Below are 17,078 nucleotides of genomic sequence, written 5' to 3'. Positions count from 1 at the left end.
CAGCCACCTCTCCACCAAAGTCAACATCGACACTGAAATACAACACCACCTGAGCTCTGAGAGTGCAGCATTTTCCCGAATGAAGCAGAGAATGTTTGAGGACCGGGACATCCGTAGGGATGCCAAGGAGCTTGTCTATAAAGCTATTGTCCTCCCAAACCTGCTCTATGCCTGTGAGACGTGGACTGTCTACAGACGTCACATGCAACTCCTGGAACGATTCCATCAGCGCTGCCTCCAAAAAATCCTGAAAATCTCCTGGGAAGACAAGCGGACAAACGTCAGCGTGCTGGAAGAAGCAAAGACCACCAGCATTGAAGCGATGGTCCTCCGCCATCAACTCTGTTGGGCCGGCCACGTTGTCCGGATGCCTGACCACCGTCTCCCAAAGCAGTTGCTCTACTCCGAAGTTAAGAACGGAAAACGGAATGTTGGTGGGCAGGAAAAGAGATTGAAAGATGGTCTCAAAGCCAACCTTAAAAACTCTGGCATAGACACTGAGAACTGGGAAGCCCTGGCCCTTGAGCGCTCCAGCTGGAGGTCAGCTGTGACCAGCAGTGCTGCAGAATTTGAGGAGGCACGAGTGGAGGGTGAAAGAGAGAAATGTGCTAGGAGGAAGGCGTGTCAAGCCAACCCTGACCGGGACCGCCTTCCACCTGGAAACCAATGCCCTCACTGTGGAAGGAGATGCAGATCAAGAATTGGGCTCCACAGCCACATACAGACCCACAAGGAAACCCATAATGGAAGACCATCTTACTCGTCCAACCAGGGATCGCCTAAGAAGAAGATGTCTGACCAAGTGCTGTTAGATATTATGGGAATTATGACTAAGGAAACACCAAGAATGGACAAAGAAAAGGTCATTACAAATAGATGGAAGGTCTACTTCAACTGGGTGAAAAATGGAGGAGCCAACAATCACATCAAAGGAAAAAATAATACAAAGACTCTACTGGTGGCTGGATCTGCAAGATTAGTAGAAATACACGGTGGTTGAGGAGGGAGGGAGAGGGAGGGAAGGTGGGGATAATGTAATCGACACCAGTGTAAATTAGCACAATGTCTTTAATATTTGTTGAATTACTTAGGATTTATATGTGTAACACTTGGAATTTGGCTTATTGATTTGCGTTTATAACATAATAAAATATGTTTCAAAAAGAAGTCCAAAACACCTGGCGGGAGTACCTAAGTTTGCCCATATCTGCTCTAAGTCAACAAGGAAAATAGCAAATCAAGGTGATACTGCATTTTCTCCCACTGACTACACCTGAGAGGGAGCAGCCTTTCCCCCAATGCAAGCCGCATGTGGAAAACCAACAGGCTGTGGAAGATCAACGTGTTAATATTTACTGCTGGCGTAAGCTTCCGCTGAGCCAGAGCCCACTTGGGCAGATGCCACCTCTGTGGGGTTACCAGGAATTAATACATCAATACATGGGGAAAGAGAAGATCAGCGGAAATCCCTTTTCCAGATGGGCAGCCTTCCTCCGAGGCTTCTGGCAGCAAGTCTGGCCTCGGCTACGTCAAGGAACAGCCACCTTTTAAAAACCCCATTGAGTGTCCCGTGGCACCTCAAAGGCATTTGTATTATGCGGGAAGGTTTCACAGAGTAGGATGCACACACTTCATACCAAGGAGAATTGCTTGAGCATATATACTGGACAACCCAAGCCTGTTTTTATCAAGCACTTAATGAGACATGCCGCATTATCACGGGGTGTCTGCGCCCGACACCACTGGAGAAATTGCACTGTTTAGCCGGTATTGCACCACCTGACATCCGCCGGGAAGTAGCAGCCAATAGTGAAAGGACCAAGGCAGAGACATCTCCAGCTCATCCCCTGTTTGGGTATCAGCCAGCATGTCAACGACTTAAATCAAGAAATAGTTTTCTTACATCTACAGAGACACTCGCTGGAACACCTCAGCAAGCGAGAGTCCAAAAGTGGCGGGCTCAAGCAGGGAGCTTTGAGACAGTAGAACAGAAGCTCTCCGAAGCTCTAGGTGCTCTTACTGCCTACTACAGGGAAAACCAGCTGATCCCTAATCCATCTAAAACACAGACATGTGCCTTTCACCTTAAGAACAGACAAGCATCCCGAGCTCTGAGGATTATTACCTGGGAAGGAAGGAATCCCACTGGAGCATTGCAGCACACCCAAATCCCTGGGAGTCACTCTGGACCGTGCTCTGACCTACAAGAAGCACTGCCTGAACATCAAGCAAAAAGTGGGTGCTAGAAACAATATCATACGAAAGCTGACTGGCACAACCTGGTGATCAAAACCAGATACAGTGAAGACATCTGCCCTTGCGCTATGCTCCTCTGCTGCTGAGTACGCATGCCCAGTGTGGAACACATCTCACCACGCTAAAACAGTGGATGTGGTTCTTCATGAGACATGCCGCATCATCACGGGGTGCCTGCGCCCGACACCACTGGAGAAATTACACTGCTTAGCCGGTATTGCACCACCTGACATCCGCCAGGAAGTGGCAGCCAATAGTGAAAGGACCAAGGCAGAGACATCTCCAGCTCATCCCCTGTTTGGGTATCAGCCAGCACGTCAACGACTTAAATCAAGAAATAGTTTTCTAAGATCTAGAGACACTCACTGGAACACCTCAGCAAGCGAGAGTCCAAAAGTGGCATGCTCAAACCCAGAACTGATACCAAATGAGAGACTCCCCCCTGGGCACACAGAGGACTGGGCGACTTGGAAGGCGCTGAACAGACTGCGCTCTGGCACCACGAGATGCAGAGCCAACCTCAAGACATGGGGCCACAAAGTTGAATCCACGACATGCGAGTGTGGAGACGCGTAAACCACTGACCACCTGCTGCAATGCACCCTGAGCCCTGCCACATGATGCACAATGGAGGACCTTCTTGCGGCAACACCAGAGGCACTCCAAGGGGCCAGAGACTGCTCAAAGGACATTTAATCAACTACCAAACTTGCAAACTTTGTGGTTTTGTATCTGTTTGTTTGTTTTGTTCTGTTAGAAATGCAATACAATGGTATGGTTGCTGATGACAAGATAAATAAATCTGTTGATGAGCTGTCCTCCACCCTTTCCTCATCGCTATCAGGTGCTCTAGCCTCCACAGCTGATCATCAACACCCCTCTTGCCAGCTTTTCCATCTCTTATCAAGACTTAGGTCTCCCCATGTATCACCAGATTGCCAGTCCCCAGAAAACCCTTCAAAAGTATTGCTGGATGTAGGTTGTGTATACACACCTCTCACTTCTTGCACACAAGTCCAATCCAACCCACCCTCCTGGGAACTACTACCAGACCCATCACTTCCAGCGAATCCCATAAAATCTTCTTCTTCAGTTGGAGCAGGAAGTATATCACGGATCCGTTTCCTCTGACGCTCCTCGTCAGACTCCTGCTCCCGAGTAATCCGTTTTACACCCCTGCTTTCATCTCCTTCCTCCTCCATTTCTTCTTCTGAGAAACCCTCAAATGAGTCCTCGTCTGTAGGAGACATGAATATCTCCCTAACTCTCTTTCTTTGTTGTTCCTCATCCAAACTTTGAGTACCTCTCTTTCTACCTCTGCTACTCCTCTCATCAGTAGTAACGGTACTAGGAGACTCAACTACAACAGATGCCTTGTATTGTTTGGCTTGGCCTCATGTAAGTGGCCCGAGTCCCCTTGGGAAGATGGTGGCGGGGTATAAATAAAGTTTATTATTATTATTAATTATTATTATTAATTATCTGATAGTCTGTTGCAAACATGACTTCAGAGGAACTGCAAAACTTGGGGGTTCTAACTAGAGACCAGCTAGATGGTTTTGTCCGGATATACTGTTATCCTTGAATAGTAACTTCTTCTCTGGAGCACTGATTTCTCAAACAACCAGCATTTTTGTAGTGCAGAAATAGGCCAATCTGGCAGTAAATCATGATCTATAGGCATTGGAAACATCTCTGAAAATTCCCTTTTTAAAACCACGTCCCCGCTAGGTCTCTTCCAACTCTAGGATGCTATGATATCCCAATTCAAAGCAGATATTGTGGGTTATCTACCTTGATATTCTGGGACCCCTTCCACATAGCCATATAACCCAGAATAAAAATCCCACAATATCTCCTTTGAACTGGATTATATGGCGAGAAGCTCGGCCTGTCATTAAAGATCGAGAAAACCAAAGTGCTCTTTCAGCAGTCACCCGACTATTTATTTATTTAAAACATTTATATTTCGCCCGTCTCACCCCGAAGGGGATTCAGGGCGGAGCACAGCATATATACGGCAAACATTTAATGCCAATCCCTCTCCAATGCCAGCTTAACGGTGTAACATTAGAAAACGTTGACCATTTTCGCTCCCTTGGCAGCCACCTCTCCACCAAAGTCAACATTGACACCGAAATACAATACCACCTGAGCTTTGCGAGTGCAGCTTTTTTCCAAATGAAGCTGAGAGTGTTTGAGGACTGGGGCATCTATAGGGAGACCAAGGGGCTTGTTTATAAAGCCATTGTCCTCCCAGCTCTGCTATACGCCTGCGAAACGTGGACTGTCTACAGACGTCAACATTGAGGCTGAAATACAACATGGCCTGAGCTCTGCGAATGCAGTATTTTTCCAAATGAAGCAGAGAGTGTTTGAGGACCAGGACATCCGTAGGGATACCAAGGGGCTTGTTTATAAAGCTATTGTCCTCCCAACCCTGCTGTACGCCTGCGAGACATGGACTGTCTACAGACGTCACATGATACTCCTGGAACGATTCCATCAGCACTGCCTCTGAGAAATCCTGCAAATCTCTTGGGAAGACAAGCGGACAAACGTCAGCGTGCTGGAAGAAGAAGCAAAGACCACCAGCATTGAAGCGATGGTCCTCCGCCATCAACTCCGCTGGACCGGCCATCTTGTCTGGATGCCTGACCACCGTCTCCCAAAGCAGTTGCTCTACTCCAAACTCAAGGGCGGAATATGGAATGTTGGTGGGCAGGAAAAGAGATTCAAAGATGGCCTCAAAGCCAACCTCAAAAACTCTGGCATAGACACTGAGAACTGGGAAGCCCTGGCCCTTGAGTGCTCCAGCTGGAGGTCAGCTGTGACCAGCAGTGCTGCAGAATTTGAAGAGGCACAAATGGAGGGTGAAAGAGAGAAACGTGCCAAGAGGAAGGTGTGTCAAGCCAACCCCCACCGGGACCGCCTTCCACCTGGAAACCAATGCCCTCACTGTGGGAGAAGATGCAGAGCAGGGAAGAGGGCTCCACAGTCACCTACAGATTCACTCTGGAAGATTCTCCTACTCAGACAACGAGGGATCACCTAAGTAAATAAGATGGCAGTGTGGACTCAGATATCCCAGTTCAAAGCAGATATTGTGGGTTACCTGCCTTGATATTCTGGGACCCCTTCCACACAGCCCTATCACCCAGAATAAAAATCCCACAACTGGGTTGTATGGCAGTGTGGACTCATCCCAGTTCAAAGCAGATATTATGGGTTACCTGCCTTGATATTCTGGGACCCCTTCCACACAGCCCTATCACCCAGAATAAAAATCCCACAACTGGGTTATATGGCAGTGTGGACTCATCCCAGTTCAAAGCAGATATTATGGGTTACCTGCCTTGATATTCTGGGACCCCTTCCACACAGCCCTATCACCCAGAATAAAAATCCCACAACTGGGTTATATGGCAGTGTGGACTCAGATATCCCAGTTCAAAGCAGATATTGTGGGTTACCTGCCTTGATATTCTGGGACCCCTTCTACACAGCCCTATAACCCAGAATAAAAATCCCACAACTGGGTTATATGGCAGTGTGGACTCAGATATCCCAGTTCAAAGCAGATATTATGGGTTACCTGCCTTGATATTCTGGGACCCCTTCCACACAGCCCTATAACCCAGAATAAAAATCCCACAACTGGGTTATATGGCAGTGTGGACTCAGATATCCCAGTTCAAAGCAGATATTGTGGGTTACCTGCCTTGATATTCTGGGACCCCTTCCACACAGCCCTATAACCCAGAATAAACATCCCACAACTGGGTTATATGGCAGTGTGGACTCAGATATCCTAGTTCAAAGCAGATATTATGGGTTACCTGCCTTGATATTCTGGGACCCCTTCCACACAGCCCTATAACCCAGAATAACAACATCTGCTTTGAACTGGGTTACTCGAGTCCCCACTCCAATACATTCTAGTTCAAAGCGGATAATGTGGGATGTTCCTCAGCTGTGTGAAAGCGGCCTGGTTATCTGAGTCCCAGAACAAAGCAGATGGATGTGGGATCTTATTCAGCTGTGTGGAAGGGGCCTGACTGGAAGGGCCCTCAGTTTCAAACTCTCCCCATCTCAAAACTAAGCTCCTCAGAGGCCTAGCAGTTTCAAAGTCTGGCTTCTTACTGCCTGGGGAAAATCCTTTATTTTAAAAAAAACCTCCAAAATCATAACACGTTGGCAGTCTTCATGAAGAACTTGAAGACCTGGCTATTCCGATGTGCGTTTCCGGAATAGGATAACCCCCAAGACTATGTCCCAGAAGCACTTTATTAGAGTTTAAGACTCTCTGCACTCTGCACTTGCCCGGAAATCCAAAATACCACCTGCCACACCCAGCACTTTTTAACCTGTACCCGTCACTGGCCCGGCCCTGGTTTTTATTGAGTAATTGATGTATTTTTTTTCTTATTGCTTATGTTTTAATTTGCTTTAAATTGTATTGTTATTGTTTTGCTGTTGTTGTGTTGAGGCCTTGGCCTTTGTAAGCCGCATCGAGTCCTGCGGGAGATGCTAGCGGGGTACAAATAAAGTTAATAACAATAATAATAATAATAATAATAATAATAAATAAAGAACAACAATCAAAAGCAGGAGAACTCCAGACAAGAAACAATCAGGGGCAGCTAATCACCTTCCAACAAAGGATTCCCCCAGGCAGAATGAAGCCAGACTTTGAAACTGCTATGCCATTCAATGCTAATCAAGGTGGCCAATTGTATCATTTCCTCAAACAGGGAAGAGTACTTTCTTTCTCCCACCCAGGGCATCATTCTTTGGAAGCTTTGAAACAGGGGCTGGCTGGCCATCTGTCGGGGGTGCTTTGAAGGCAATATTCCTGCTTCTTGGCAGAATGGGGTTGTACGGGATGATGGCCCAGGAGGTCTCTTCCAACTCTAGGATTCTATAAGAAACAACCAGGGCCAGCTAATCACCTCTCAACAAAGGATTCCTCCAAGCCAGACTTTGAAACTGCTTTGCCATTCAATGCTAATCAAGGCGGCCAATTGTAACATTGCCTCCAACAGACAAGAGGTCTTTCTTTCTCCCACCCGGGACATCATTCTTTGGAAGCTTTGAAACAGGCTGGATGGCCATCTGTCAGGGGTGATTTGAGTGCAATATTCCTGCTTCTTGGCGGAATGGGGTTGGACTGGAGGATGGCCCAGGAGGTCTCTTCCAACTCTAGGATTCTAGGATTCTATAAGAAATAATCAGGGCCAGCTAATCACCTCCCAACAAAGGATTCTCCCAGGCAGCATGAAGCCAGACTTTGAAACTGCTTTGCCATTCAATGCTAATCAAGGTGGCCAATTGTAACATTGCCTCCAACAGACAAGAGTTCTTTCTTTCTCCCACCCGGGACATCATTCTTTGGAAGCTTTGAAACAGGGGCTGGATGGCCATCTGTCAGGGGTGCTTTGAATGCAATATTCCTGCTTCATGGCGGAATGAGGTGGCACTGGATGATGGCCCAGGAGGTCTCTTCCAACTCTAGGATTCTATAAGAAACAATCAGGGCCAGCTAATCACCTCCCAACAAAGGATTCCCCCAGGCAGTATGAAGCCAGGCTTCGAAACTGCTATGCCATTCAATGCTAGTCAAGGTGGCCTATTGTAACATTGCCTCCAACAGACAAGAGGTCTTTCTTTCTTTCTCCCACCCTGGATATCATTCCACAGGTACAGAAACCCCCTTTTCTTAAGTTTCCACAGGAGTCACAACCTCTGAGGGTGCCTGCCACAGATGCAGGCGAAACGTCAGGAGAGAATGCTCCTGGAACGTGGCCAGACAGCCCGGAAAACCTACGGCCACGCCGTGATTCCGGCCTTTCAGGAAAGCCTTCGACGGCCCAGCTGCGTTTCCTAGCAACTCCAATTACTTTTCAAAATGGCGGAATGAAGGAGGAGGAGGAGGAGAGCGGGGTCACGTGACCTGGGGGAGCCTCGGCTTTCCTCCCCCTCCCTCCCCTTTCCCGTGACGTCGACCAATCAGAACGCGCGCTCTTCGGAGGAAAAGGCCTCTCCCTGCGCATGCGCGACAGTGTTAGAAGCCTGTGGGGTGAAGAAGGAAGGCAGACAGGCGGGAGGGAGTTGTGTTGCGCATGCGCGTTGGCGGGACCTGGCGGGGTCACGTGACCTAGGGGAGCCTCGGCTTTCCTCCCCCTCCCTCCCCTTTCCCGTGACGTCGACCAATCAGAACGCGCGCTCTTCGGAGGAAAAGGCCTCTCCCTGCGCATGCGCGGCTGTGTTAAAAGCCTGTCGGGTGAGGAAGGGAGGCGGGAGGGAAGGGGTCGTGTTGCGCATGCGCGTTGAGCGGGCACGGAAGCCTTGACAGCTGCAAGTGGGAAGAGGAGCGACGCCGGCGCATGCGCGGTGGAGAGAGGGCGCTGAGAGGAGGGCGGGGTCACGTGACCTGGGGGAGCTTCGGCTTGCTCGTTCTCTCCTCTTCTCTTCCCCCTCCCCTTTCGCGTGACGTCGACCAATCAGAACGCGCGCTCTTCGAAGAAAAGGCCTCTCTCAGCGCATGCGCGGCTGTGTTAAAAGCCTGTGGGGTGAGGAAGGAAGGCAGGCGGGAGTGAGTTGTGTTGCGCATGCGCGTTGAGCGGGAACGGAAGCCTTGACAGCTCCAAGTGGGAAGAGGAGCGACGCCGGCGCATGCGCGGTGGAGAGAGAGAGAGCGAGAGGGCGCTGAGAGGATTCCCCAGTTGTCGCGCCGCCACTTCCAGCGCCGCCTCGGCCTCCTCCTCCTCAAGAGAGAGAGAGAGAGATCCCCGGTCCCTCCTGAGGGGAGGCAGGAGCCGGCCGGACCGGCGGAGGGAACATGTCCGGGCGCAACTTGAGCGGGAAGCTGTCCACGACGGAGCGCATCGTCAAGGGTGAGCCTGGGGGGCTCCCTCGGGCGGGTGGGGCCACTTCCGCCAGGCCGGCAGGAGGAGGAGGAGGAGGAGGAGGAGGAGGAGGGAGGGCCTCGCTCGGGCCTCCTTCCCTGGCAGCAGGGGAAGGCCTCGCCGTCGCTATGGAGAAGGACCCTCAAGGGGGGGGAGGGGGGTACATTCCCACGCCAGACCCCCCCTTCTGAGGAGAAAGAAGGCCCCCAGCACGTTGCCACGGAGGGAGGGAGGAGGGGGGAGGGGCCGCACCGCCCTGAAAGACCCCCAACATGCCTCACATGGGGCTGGCTGGGGGCTCAGGGGATACAGGCTTCGCTCCGTGCACAACACGGGGAGAATGTTACCTCCAAATCCCCTTCAGGAGGTTCAGTGTGCCCAGTGTGAAGTTTCAGGCACAACATGGGTAGAATGACAGCTTTCAGGTGGTTCAGTGTGCCCAATGTGAAGTTTCATGCTCAACAAATACCTTTCAGGTGGTTCAATGTGCCCAATGTGAAGCTTCATGCAAAACATTGGTAGACTAATAGCTTTCAGGCATTCCAATGAGCCCAATGTGAAGTTCCTTTCACAACATTGGTAGAAATATTATATCTAATTAGCTTCCAGGTGGTTCAGTGTGCCCAATGTGAAGCTTCGTGCACAACGTTGTTAGAAATATTATATCTAATTAGCTTCCAGGTGGTTCAATGTGCCCAATGTGAAGTTTCATGCACAATATTGGTAGAAGTATTCTATCCAAATAGCTTTTTGCTGTTTTAATGTGCCCAATGTGAAGCTTCATGCAAAACATTGGTAGACTAATAGCTTTCAGGCATTCCAATGAGCCCAATGTGAAGTTCCTTTCACAACATTGGTAGAAATATTATATCTAATTGGCTTCCAGGTGGTTCAGTGTGCCCAATGTGAAGCTTCGTGCACAACATTGTTAGAAATATTATATCTAATTAGCTTCCAGGTGGTTCAATGTGTCCATTGTGAAGCTTCATGCACAATATTGTTAGAAATATTATATCCAAATGGCTTTTTGCTGATTCAATGTGCCCAATGTGAAGTTTCATGCTCGACAAATACCTTTCAGGTGGTTCAATGTGCCCAATGTGAAGCTTCATGCAAAACATTGGTAGACTAATAGCTTTCAGGCATTCCAATGAGCCCAATGTGAAGTTCCTTTCACAACATTGGTAGAAATATTATATCTAATTAGCTTCCAGGTGGTTCAGTGTGCCCAATGTGAAGCTTCGTGCACAACGTTGTTAGAAATATTATATCTAATTAGCTTCCAGGTGGTTCAATGTGCCCAATGTGAAGTTTCATGCACAATATTGGTAGAAGTATTCTATCCAAATAGCTTTTTGCTGTTTTAATGTGCCCAATGTGAAGCTTCATGCAAAACATTGGTAGACTAATAGCTTTCAGGCATTCCAATGAGCCCAATGTGAAGTTCCTTTCACAACATTGATAGAAATATTATATCTAATTAACTTTCAGGCAGTTCAATGTGCCCAATGTGAAGTTTCATGCACAGCATTGGTAGAATCATAGCTTTCAGGTGGTTCAGTGTATGCAATGTTAAGCTTCAAGCACAACACTGGTAGAAATATTATATCCAAATAGCTTTGTACTGGTTCAATGTGCCCAATGTGAAGCTTCAAGCACAATATTGTTAGAAACATATCCAAATAGCTTTCAGGCAGTTCAATGTTCCCAATGTGAAGTTCCATGTACAGCATTGGTAGAATAACAGCTTTCAGGTGGTTCAGTGTACCCAATGTTAGGCTTCAAGCACAACATTGGTAGAAATATTATGTCCAAATAGGTTTCAAGCAGCTCAATGTGCTCAGTGGGACGTTTCATTCAAAACATTGGTAGAATAATAGCTTTCAGGCAGTTCAAAGTGCCTAATGTGAAGTTCCTTTCACAACATTATTATATCTAATTAGCTTCCAGGTGGTTCAGTATGCCCAATGTTATGTTTTATGCATAATATTGGTAGAATCACAGCTTTCAGGTGGTTCAGTGTACTCAATGTTAAGCTTCAAGCACAACACTGGTAGAAATATTATATCCAAATAGCTTTCAGGTGGTTCATTGTGCCCATTTTGAAGTTTTATGCACAATATTGTTAGAAACATTATATCCAAATAGTTTTCAGGTGGTTCAATGTGAAATGTCATGCACAATATTGTTAGAAATGTTATTTCTCATTAGCTTCCAGGTGGTTCACTGTGCCCAATGTTATGTTTTATGCATAATATTGGTAGAATAACAGCTTTCAGGTGGTTCAGTGTATCCAATGAGAAGCTTCAAGCACAACATTGTTAGAAATATTCTATCTAAATACCTTTCAGGTGGTTCAACATACCCATTGTGAAGTTTCATGCTCAACTCAAAGTTTCATGCATAATATTGTTAGAAATATTCTATCTAGATACCTTGCAGGTGGTTCAGTGTACCCAATATTATGCGCAACATTGGTAGAAATATATCTAATTAGCTTCCAGGTGGTTCAATGTGCCCAATGTTAAGTTTAATGCACAACATTGGTAGAATAATAGCTTTCAGGTGGTTCACTGTACCCAGTGTTAAGTTTCATGCACAATATTGTTAGAAATATTATATCCAAATAGCTTTCAGGTGGTTCGATGTGCCCAATGTGTAGTTTCATGCACAATGCTGTTAGAAATGTTATATCTGAATAGCTTCCAGGTGGTTCAGTGTACCCTATATTATGCGCAACGTTGGTAGAAATATATCTAATCAGCTTCCAGGTGGTTCAGTGTACCCAATGTTAAATTTCATGCACAACATTGGTAGAAATATTATATCCAAATAGCTTTCTGGTGGTTTTATTTATGTCAGAAGTGAATTGAGAGTACAGTTAAAATGTATAGAAAAACCACAAACAAAGCTAAAAACTTGGCATTATACTACATTCCCTTTGACTAGAAGGGAGCCACTTCCAGTGCCTCTGGTGTCACTGGTGGTTCAATGTGCCCAATGTAAAGTTTTATCCACAGCATTGTTAAAAATATTACATCCAAATCGCTTTTAGGTGGTTCAATGTGCCCAGTGTAAAGTTTCATACACAACATTGTTAGAAATGTTATATCCAAGTGGCTTTTAGGTGGTTCCGTTTGCTCAATGTTAAATTTCATGCACAACTTTGTTAGAAACATTTTATCCAAATAGCTTTTAGGCGGTTCAATGGGCTCAATGTTAAGTTTCATGCACAACATCCTTAAAATACTATCTCCAACAAGCTTTCAGGTGGTTCAGGTGGAATGTGTATCAGGTGTAGATGACCTGTGGGATTTTAAAACACAATTAAAGTCCTATCTCTTCCAGCAGGCCTATCCAGTCAGTTTTAAATAATCAATTTTAATGTTACATTGCATTAATACTATTGCATTTCTTTGTATTCACCTTCTATCTCCCTAGAAGGAGACTTAAAGCAGATAACAACACTGAAAACAGTAAAATATTAGTATTATATTTTAATCTGTGTACTATGTATTTTGATATTTGTTTTATACTATATTTTATCTGGATGTTTTAACTGTTTTGTGTCCAACTCAACTATGGGGAGTTGAAGGAAACAAATAATGTTGTTATTTATTATATGAAATGTAAATATAAATGATTTTTGAGTTCAGACTTGGGTCAAAGATCTCTCATTATCTGACCCATTCAAAACAAACTCATAATCGGTTGCACCATAAAATGGGCGTGAGTCACTTTGAGTGAGATAGGAAAGCTTACCCATCTGCTGCATTACAGGTTGAGTATCTCTTATTTGAAATACTTGGGAGCTGGAGCATATTGGATTTTTTTTATTTTGGGATACCTATATTTTCATATACAGACATCATGGGATACCTTAAAGATAGGACCCAGGTTTAAACATGATATTATAATTTATGTTTCCTCAGTACACACATACCCTGAAGGCAATTTTATGTAATATTTTGGGCATGAGACAACTTTTATGTGCATTGAGCTACCAGAAAGCAAAAGTGTCACCATCTCAACCACCTGTGTTGAGAATTTTGGTACATTTTTTATTATTTCAGAATTCTGGATAAGAGATGTCCAACCTACATATGGGATTTAATATGATGGAATAGGGCCCTTGATTTAGTTTGAGTGGCATTGATTTAAGTAGTTATTTAGCAGCTATTTAGATGAAATGAGAAGATCACATTATCCCTTCATCTCCCACCTTAATTCTCCAGTTGCAGTGTTATATGGCAGGAGAGCTAATTGGCTACACAGTTTATTTTGATTGAGGTTGCTCTGCAGAATGCCAGGTGATGTAGGGTATACAGGTAGTGAGTTGCAAACCATGTCTATGCATTTCTTGCCTAAGAATACCCCATAAAATTCACAGGTCACCATACCTTGATGAATGACTTGAAGGCAAATGCCAGCTTTGCAGAAGTCTTGAAACACAGAGAAGTGGAGTGGGAGACTGACTCTGGCTTTCTGTTGCTGTCACAAAACATAAAATTGCACAAGTGCCAGCCTGAGGCAGGGGGAGATTTGACTCTGTCTGTCTTGGGAGTTGGGTTAAGTTGGTCCCATGGGTTAAGATGAGAAATGCTCTTTTTCTTGTGATCGAAAAGAAGATGGAGCAATGGCATGAAAGGAGGAAGGAAATAAGGAAACAGTATTGATGAATTGCATGGAGGCTGGGACCAGAGCAGTAGTTGATACCCTTTTGTTGTGTCTTTCGGAGGCCTGTGCCTTATCTGTTAACTAGATTGCACATTTAGACTGTTAGCAGTGAGGTTTGATGCATATGAAGAGGAAAAAGTTCACATCAAGCATTTTTGTAGTAGTGTGAGAATGACTGTGTTGGAATACATGAGCAGTAAGGCAATTCCAAAGGTAGCTAGTCACGTATTTTGGGAAGCTCGTGAGCAAGGAATTGATGTCATTGCCTTCTTCTGTTGTCTATTCCTAGTATGTGATATCTGGAGATTTGTTCCCATTGTGTGCTATTTGGAGAGTTTCTGTTCATGGAGGGTCAATTTCATTGGGAGTTAATATCTAGTGACTGAACCTCAGAATTTGCCCGCTCCTTCTTTCAACAAACAAGAAAGTGGTGGAGCAGGAATCTAGCAACAGTGCTTAGACTACTGAATCTTGCAATCCACTTATTTGGATGCCTCATCTTCTATCTATATCTATACACATTATAAAAGAGAAAAATGTGCATGTCTGTATGTGGCAGAGGTGTCCACAGACAGCCTCGCCTCCACAAACAGGCCATAGTGCCAAGTGCTGAGAAGCCTCCAAAGGCATTCCCTCAACTGACATTGCAGGTTATAGCGAGCGCCATGAACATGTAGCCCAAACACTGCCAATGTCCTCCTCAAACACTACGGCCCAACACCCAAGGAATGCTTTCATTCATTCAATTTCATCCTTGATTTGATGTGTTTCTTCCACCACAGGCAGGCATCCCAGGGTTCCTTGTGTGGAATTTGCATGACCCCGCCCACTGTCTCTCCCTTAACTCTTTTGTACCCTTTCCTATGGCACACAACAAACACAGAGGAATTGATCAGCAACTGAATGGACTGGACCAAACTTGGCATAGAGAAGTCCCATGACCAACTGAACATACTGCAGGGGTTTGGGGGAAATGACCTTGATTTGGGGAGGTGTAGTTCACCTGCATCCTAAGAGCACTCAACCCACCTGATGACGGATCTGGACCACACTTGGCACACACTTGGCACACAGACAGGCCCGTAGCCAGGATTTTGTTTCGGGGGGGGGGGCTGAATGTTTTTCAGGGGGGCTCGGGGGGGCTGAGTTTCGGGGGGGGGGGCTGAGTCTGAGTGAAAGAGGGTCTAGCCTAGCAAACCTTTTGTATCATTACCCCAATACCCCCATGCATATGGGATATATTGAATAGGGTGATCAGATCATGATATGAATAAACATAACAGTTTAAATAATACACCCGTAAGGCCTTCTCGCGGACCACCATGAGAATTTCGGGGGGGGGGGGCTGAAGCCCCTCAAGCCCCCCCCCCCCCCCGGCTACATGCCTGCACACAGACCCAACATAGCTAAGTGTAAATACTGTCTGCGTTTGGAGGTGATTGGCCTGGGAATCTAGGTGTTGTAATTCACCCATACCCAGAGAGCAGTGAACCCAGTCGATAACAGATCTGGACGAAACTTGGTACACAGACCCAATATGGCCGACTGTGCATACGGGCCTGGTTTGGGGAGGATTGACCCATGATTCTGGAAATTGTAGTTCCTTATGCATTTTCTAATGGGAGCATTCGTAAAAAAACAAAACCAAAGGAAATACTGGCTCCCCCCCCCCCCCCTAATAAATAGTGTTATACATTACCAAACTGATATTATCAAACAATGCCTTTCTCAAATAATCTGGGCACTGCCAGGTCCCCAAGCAAGTACTAAAATAAATCTCAAAGGTACTTCTAGATTCCTTCTCCCTTTTTTAATGCTGAAACAGATTAACATGATATGTTAAATAGTAAATTCATAGGGGCATGGCCATTAAGCAAATAATCATACATACAGATTTTGAAGACAAACAAAAACCTTGCATTAGCAAAACAAAAGTTTTGGTACTAAACTGTCTCCCTTTGACCCCTCATTCTTAAATAACTTCATGCTTTACTCTGATTCCTTGTCTTTGTGAGTCTTAGAAGCACCACGCAACCACTTTCTTTCAGCTATGCCTCCTTTCTGATTTTCAAAATTATATGTTAATTAATAGGCAGAGATTCCCACTCCCCTTCAGAAATTGTGCCTGAAATGGCACATGGTACTTTAAAACAACTGGTGATACTGGAAATAGTTAATAGGCATGAGGGCAAAATGTTAATCGAGAAGCTGTTGGATTAGTGGAAGGCTTTTACAATGTAGATTTAGCTGTCCTAATTAATCTGGTGTCATCTACTATACTCGCTGATTTAGGAAAGATCTGTTTCATAGACTCTGCACTTCTCTGTTCAAGGTGCAGAAACTAAGAGCACTTGGGACCATGAAATTATTGGAGCCAGCTATCTTGGCCTTGATCTTTTTTCTGTTACAGCTGTTAACTAAATCTCTGCCAAATAATCTTGCAAGAGCACTTGCCCTTTCTTCTCTAGGCTTTTTTGTTTGCTCGTTGTTCTCTGTTCCAACGCTACTCTAAATACTTGGCACTGTTTTGTTTGTGTACAACCAGGTATTTATGTATCCTTGACTGTTTTTGTAACATTGGGTTCGAATACTTCTTTAAAAATACTGATTATGTCTGTGTTGCAATTAGATTAAAACTTTATTTGAAAGACTAAAGCTTTAATAGAAATACCTTTCTTTTCCTGTCTCCTTTTCCATGCTGATGGACATTTTATTTTTGTAGACTTAACACACAGATTAGATGCTGATTCGTTGTAGTCAAAATAATAATAATAATAACAATATTTTATTTATATCCCGCTCCATCTCCCGCAAGGGGACTCAGTGCAGTTTACATGAGGCCACGCCCTTCAGTACAATATACAGCAATATAAACAAAACATAATAAACCAAAAAATAAAATACATGAAGTGCAAAACAATATAATAAGCAACACAACAATATAACCTTCTCCTTCCTGCCACTCTTTTAGAACATGTTTATATGGGGTAATCAGAAGTGAAAGTACATCAGCCCTTAGTGTAGATCTTGAACTCCCTTTCAACATGTGTTAAAAGAATTCCATAATATTTATTTATTTACAGTATTTATATACTGTCTCACCCTGGGAAGACTCAACGCGGTTTACACATAAATAATGGCAAGATTCAATGCCTTACGTTGGGCACCGATACGATGCCAATACAAACAATTACAATAGTAAAATCACAATTAAAACAATACATCAACAAGCATTAA

General features: G+C 45.1%; 1 protein-coding gene across 4 annotated transcripts in view; it reads left to right on the top strand.

The window, feature by feature from the left end:
* The first annotated feature begins 8,849 nt into the window (after nt 1-8,849).
* The window catches only part of PPP3CC (protein phosphatase 3 catalytic subunit gamma), a 117,823-nt gene continuing 109,594 nt past the window's right edge, over nt 8,850-17,078 (top strand). For 2 of the 4 annotated variants that reach the window (XM_060787606.2, XM_060787603.2), the window contains exon 1: nt 8,850-9,152. In XM_060787606.2, coding sequence (XP_060643589.1) covers nt 9,098-9,152 — 55 coding nt within the window. In that variant the 5' untranslated portion in view covers nt 8,850-9,097. The remainder of the gene's footprint in view (nt 9,153-17,078) is intronic. The other 2 variants (XM_060787604.2, XM_060787607.2) reach the window with 2 other exon arrangements.

The sequence above is a fragment of the Anolis sagrei genome, chromosome 7 (assembly GCF_037176765.1).
Source record: "Anolis sagrei isolate rAnoSag1 chromosome 7, rAnoSag1.mat, whole genome shotgun sequence".
NCBI classification, from domain to species: Eukaryota; Metazoa; Chordata; class Lepidosauria; order Squamata; family Dactyloidae; genus Anolis; species Anolis sagrei.
This window is presented reverse-complemented; position numbering and strand designations above follow the sequence as displayed.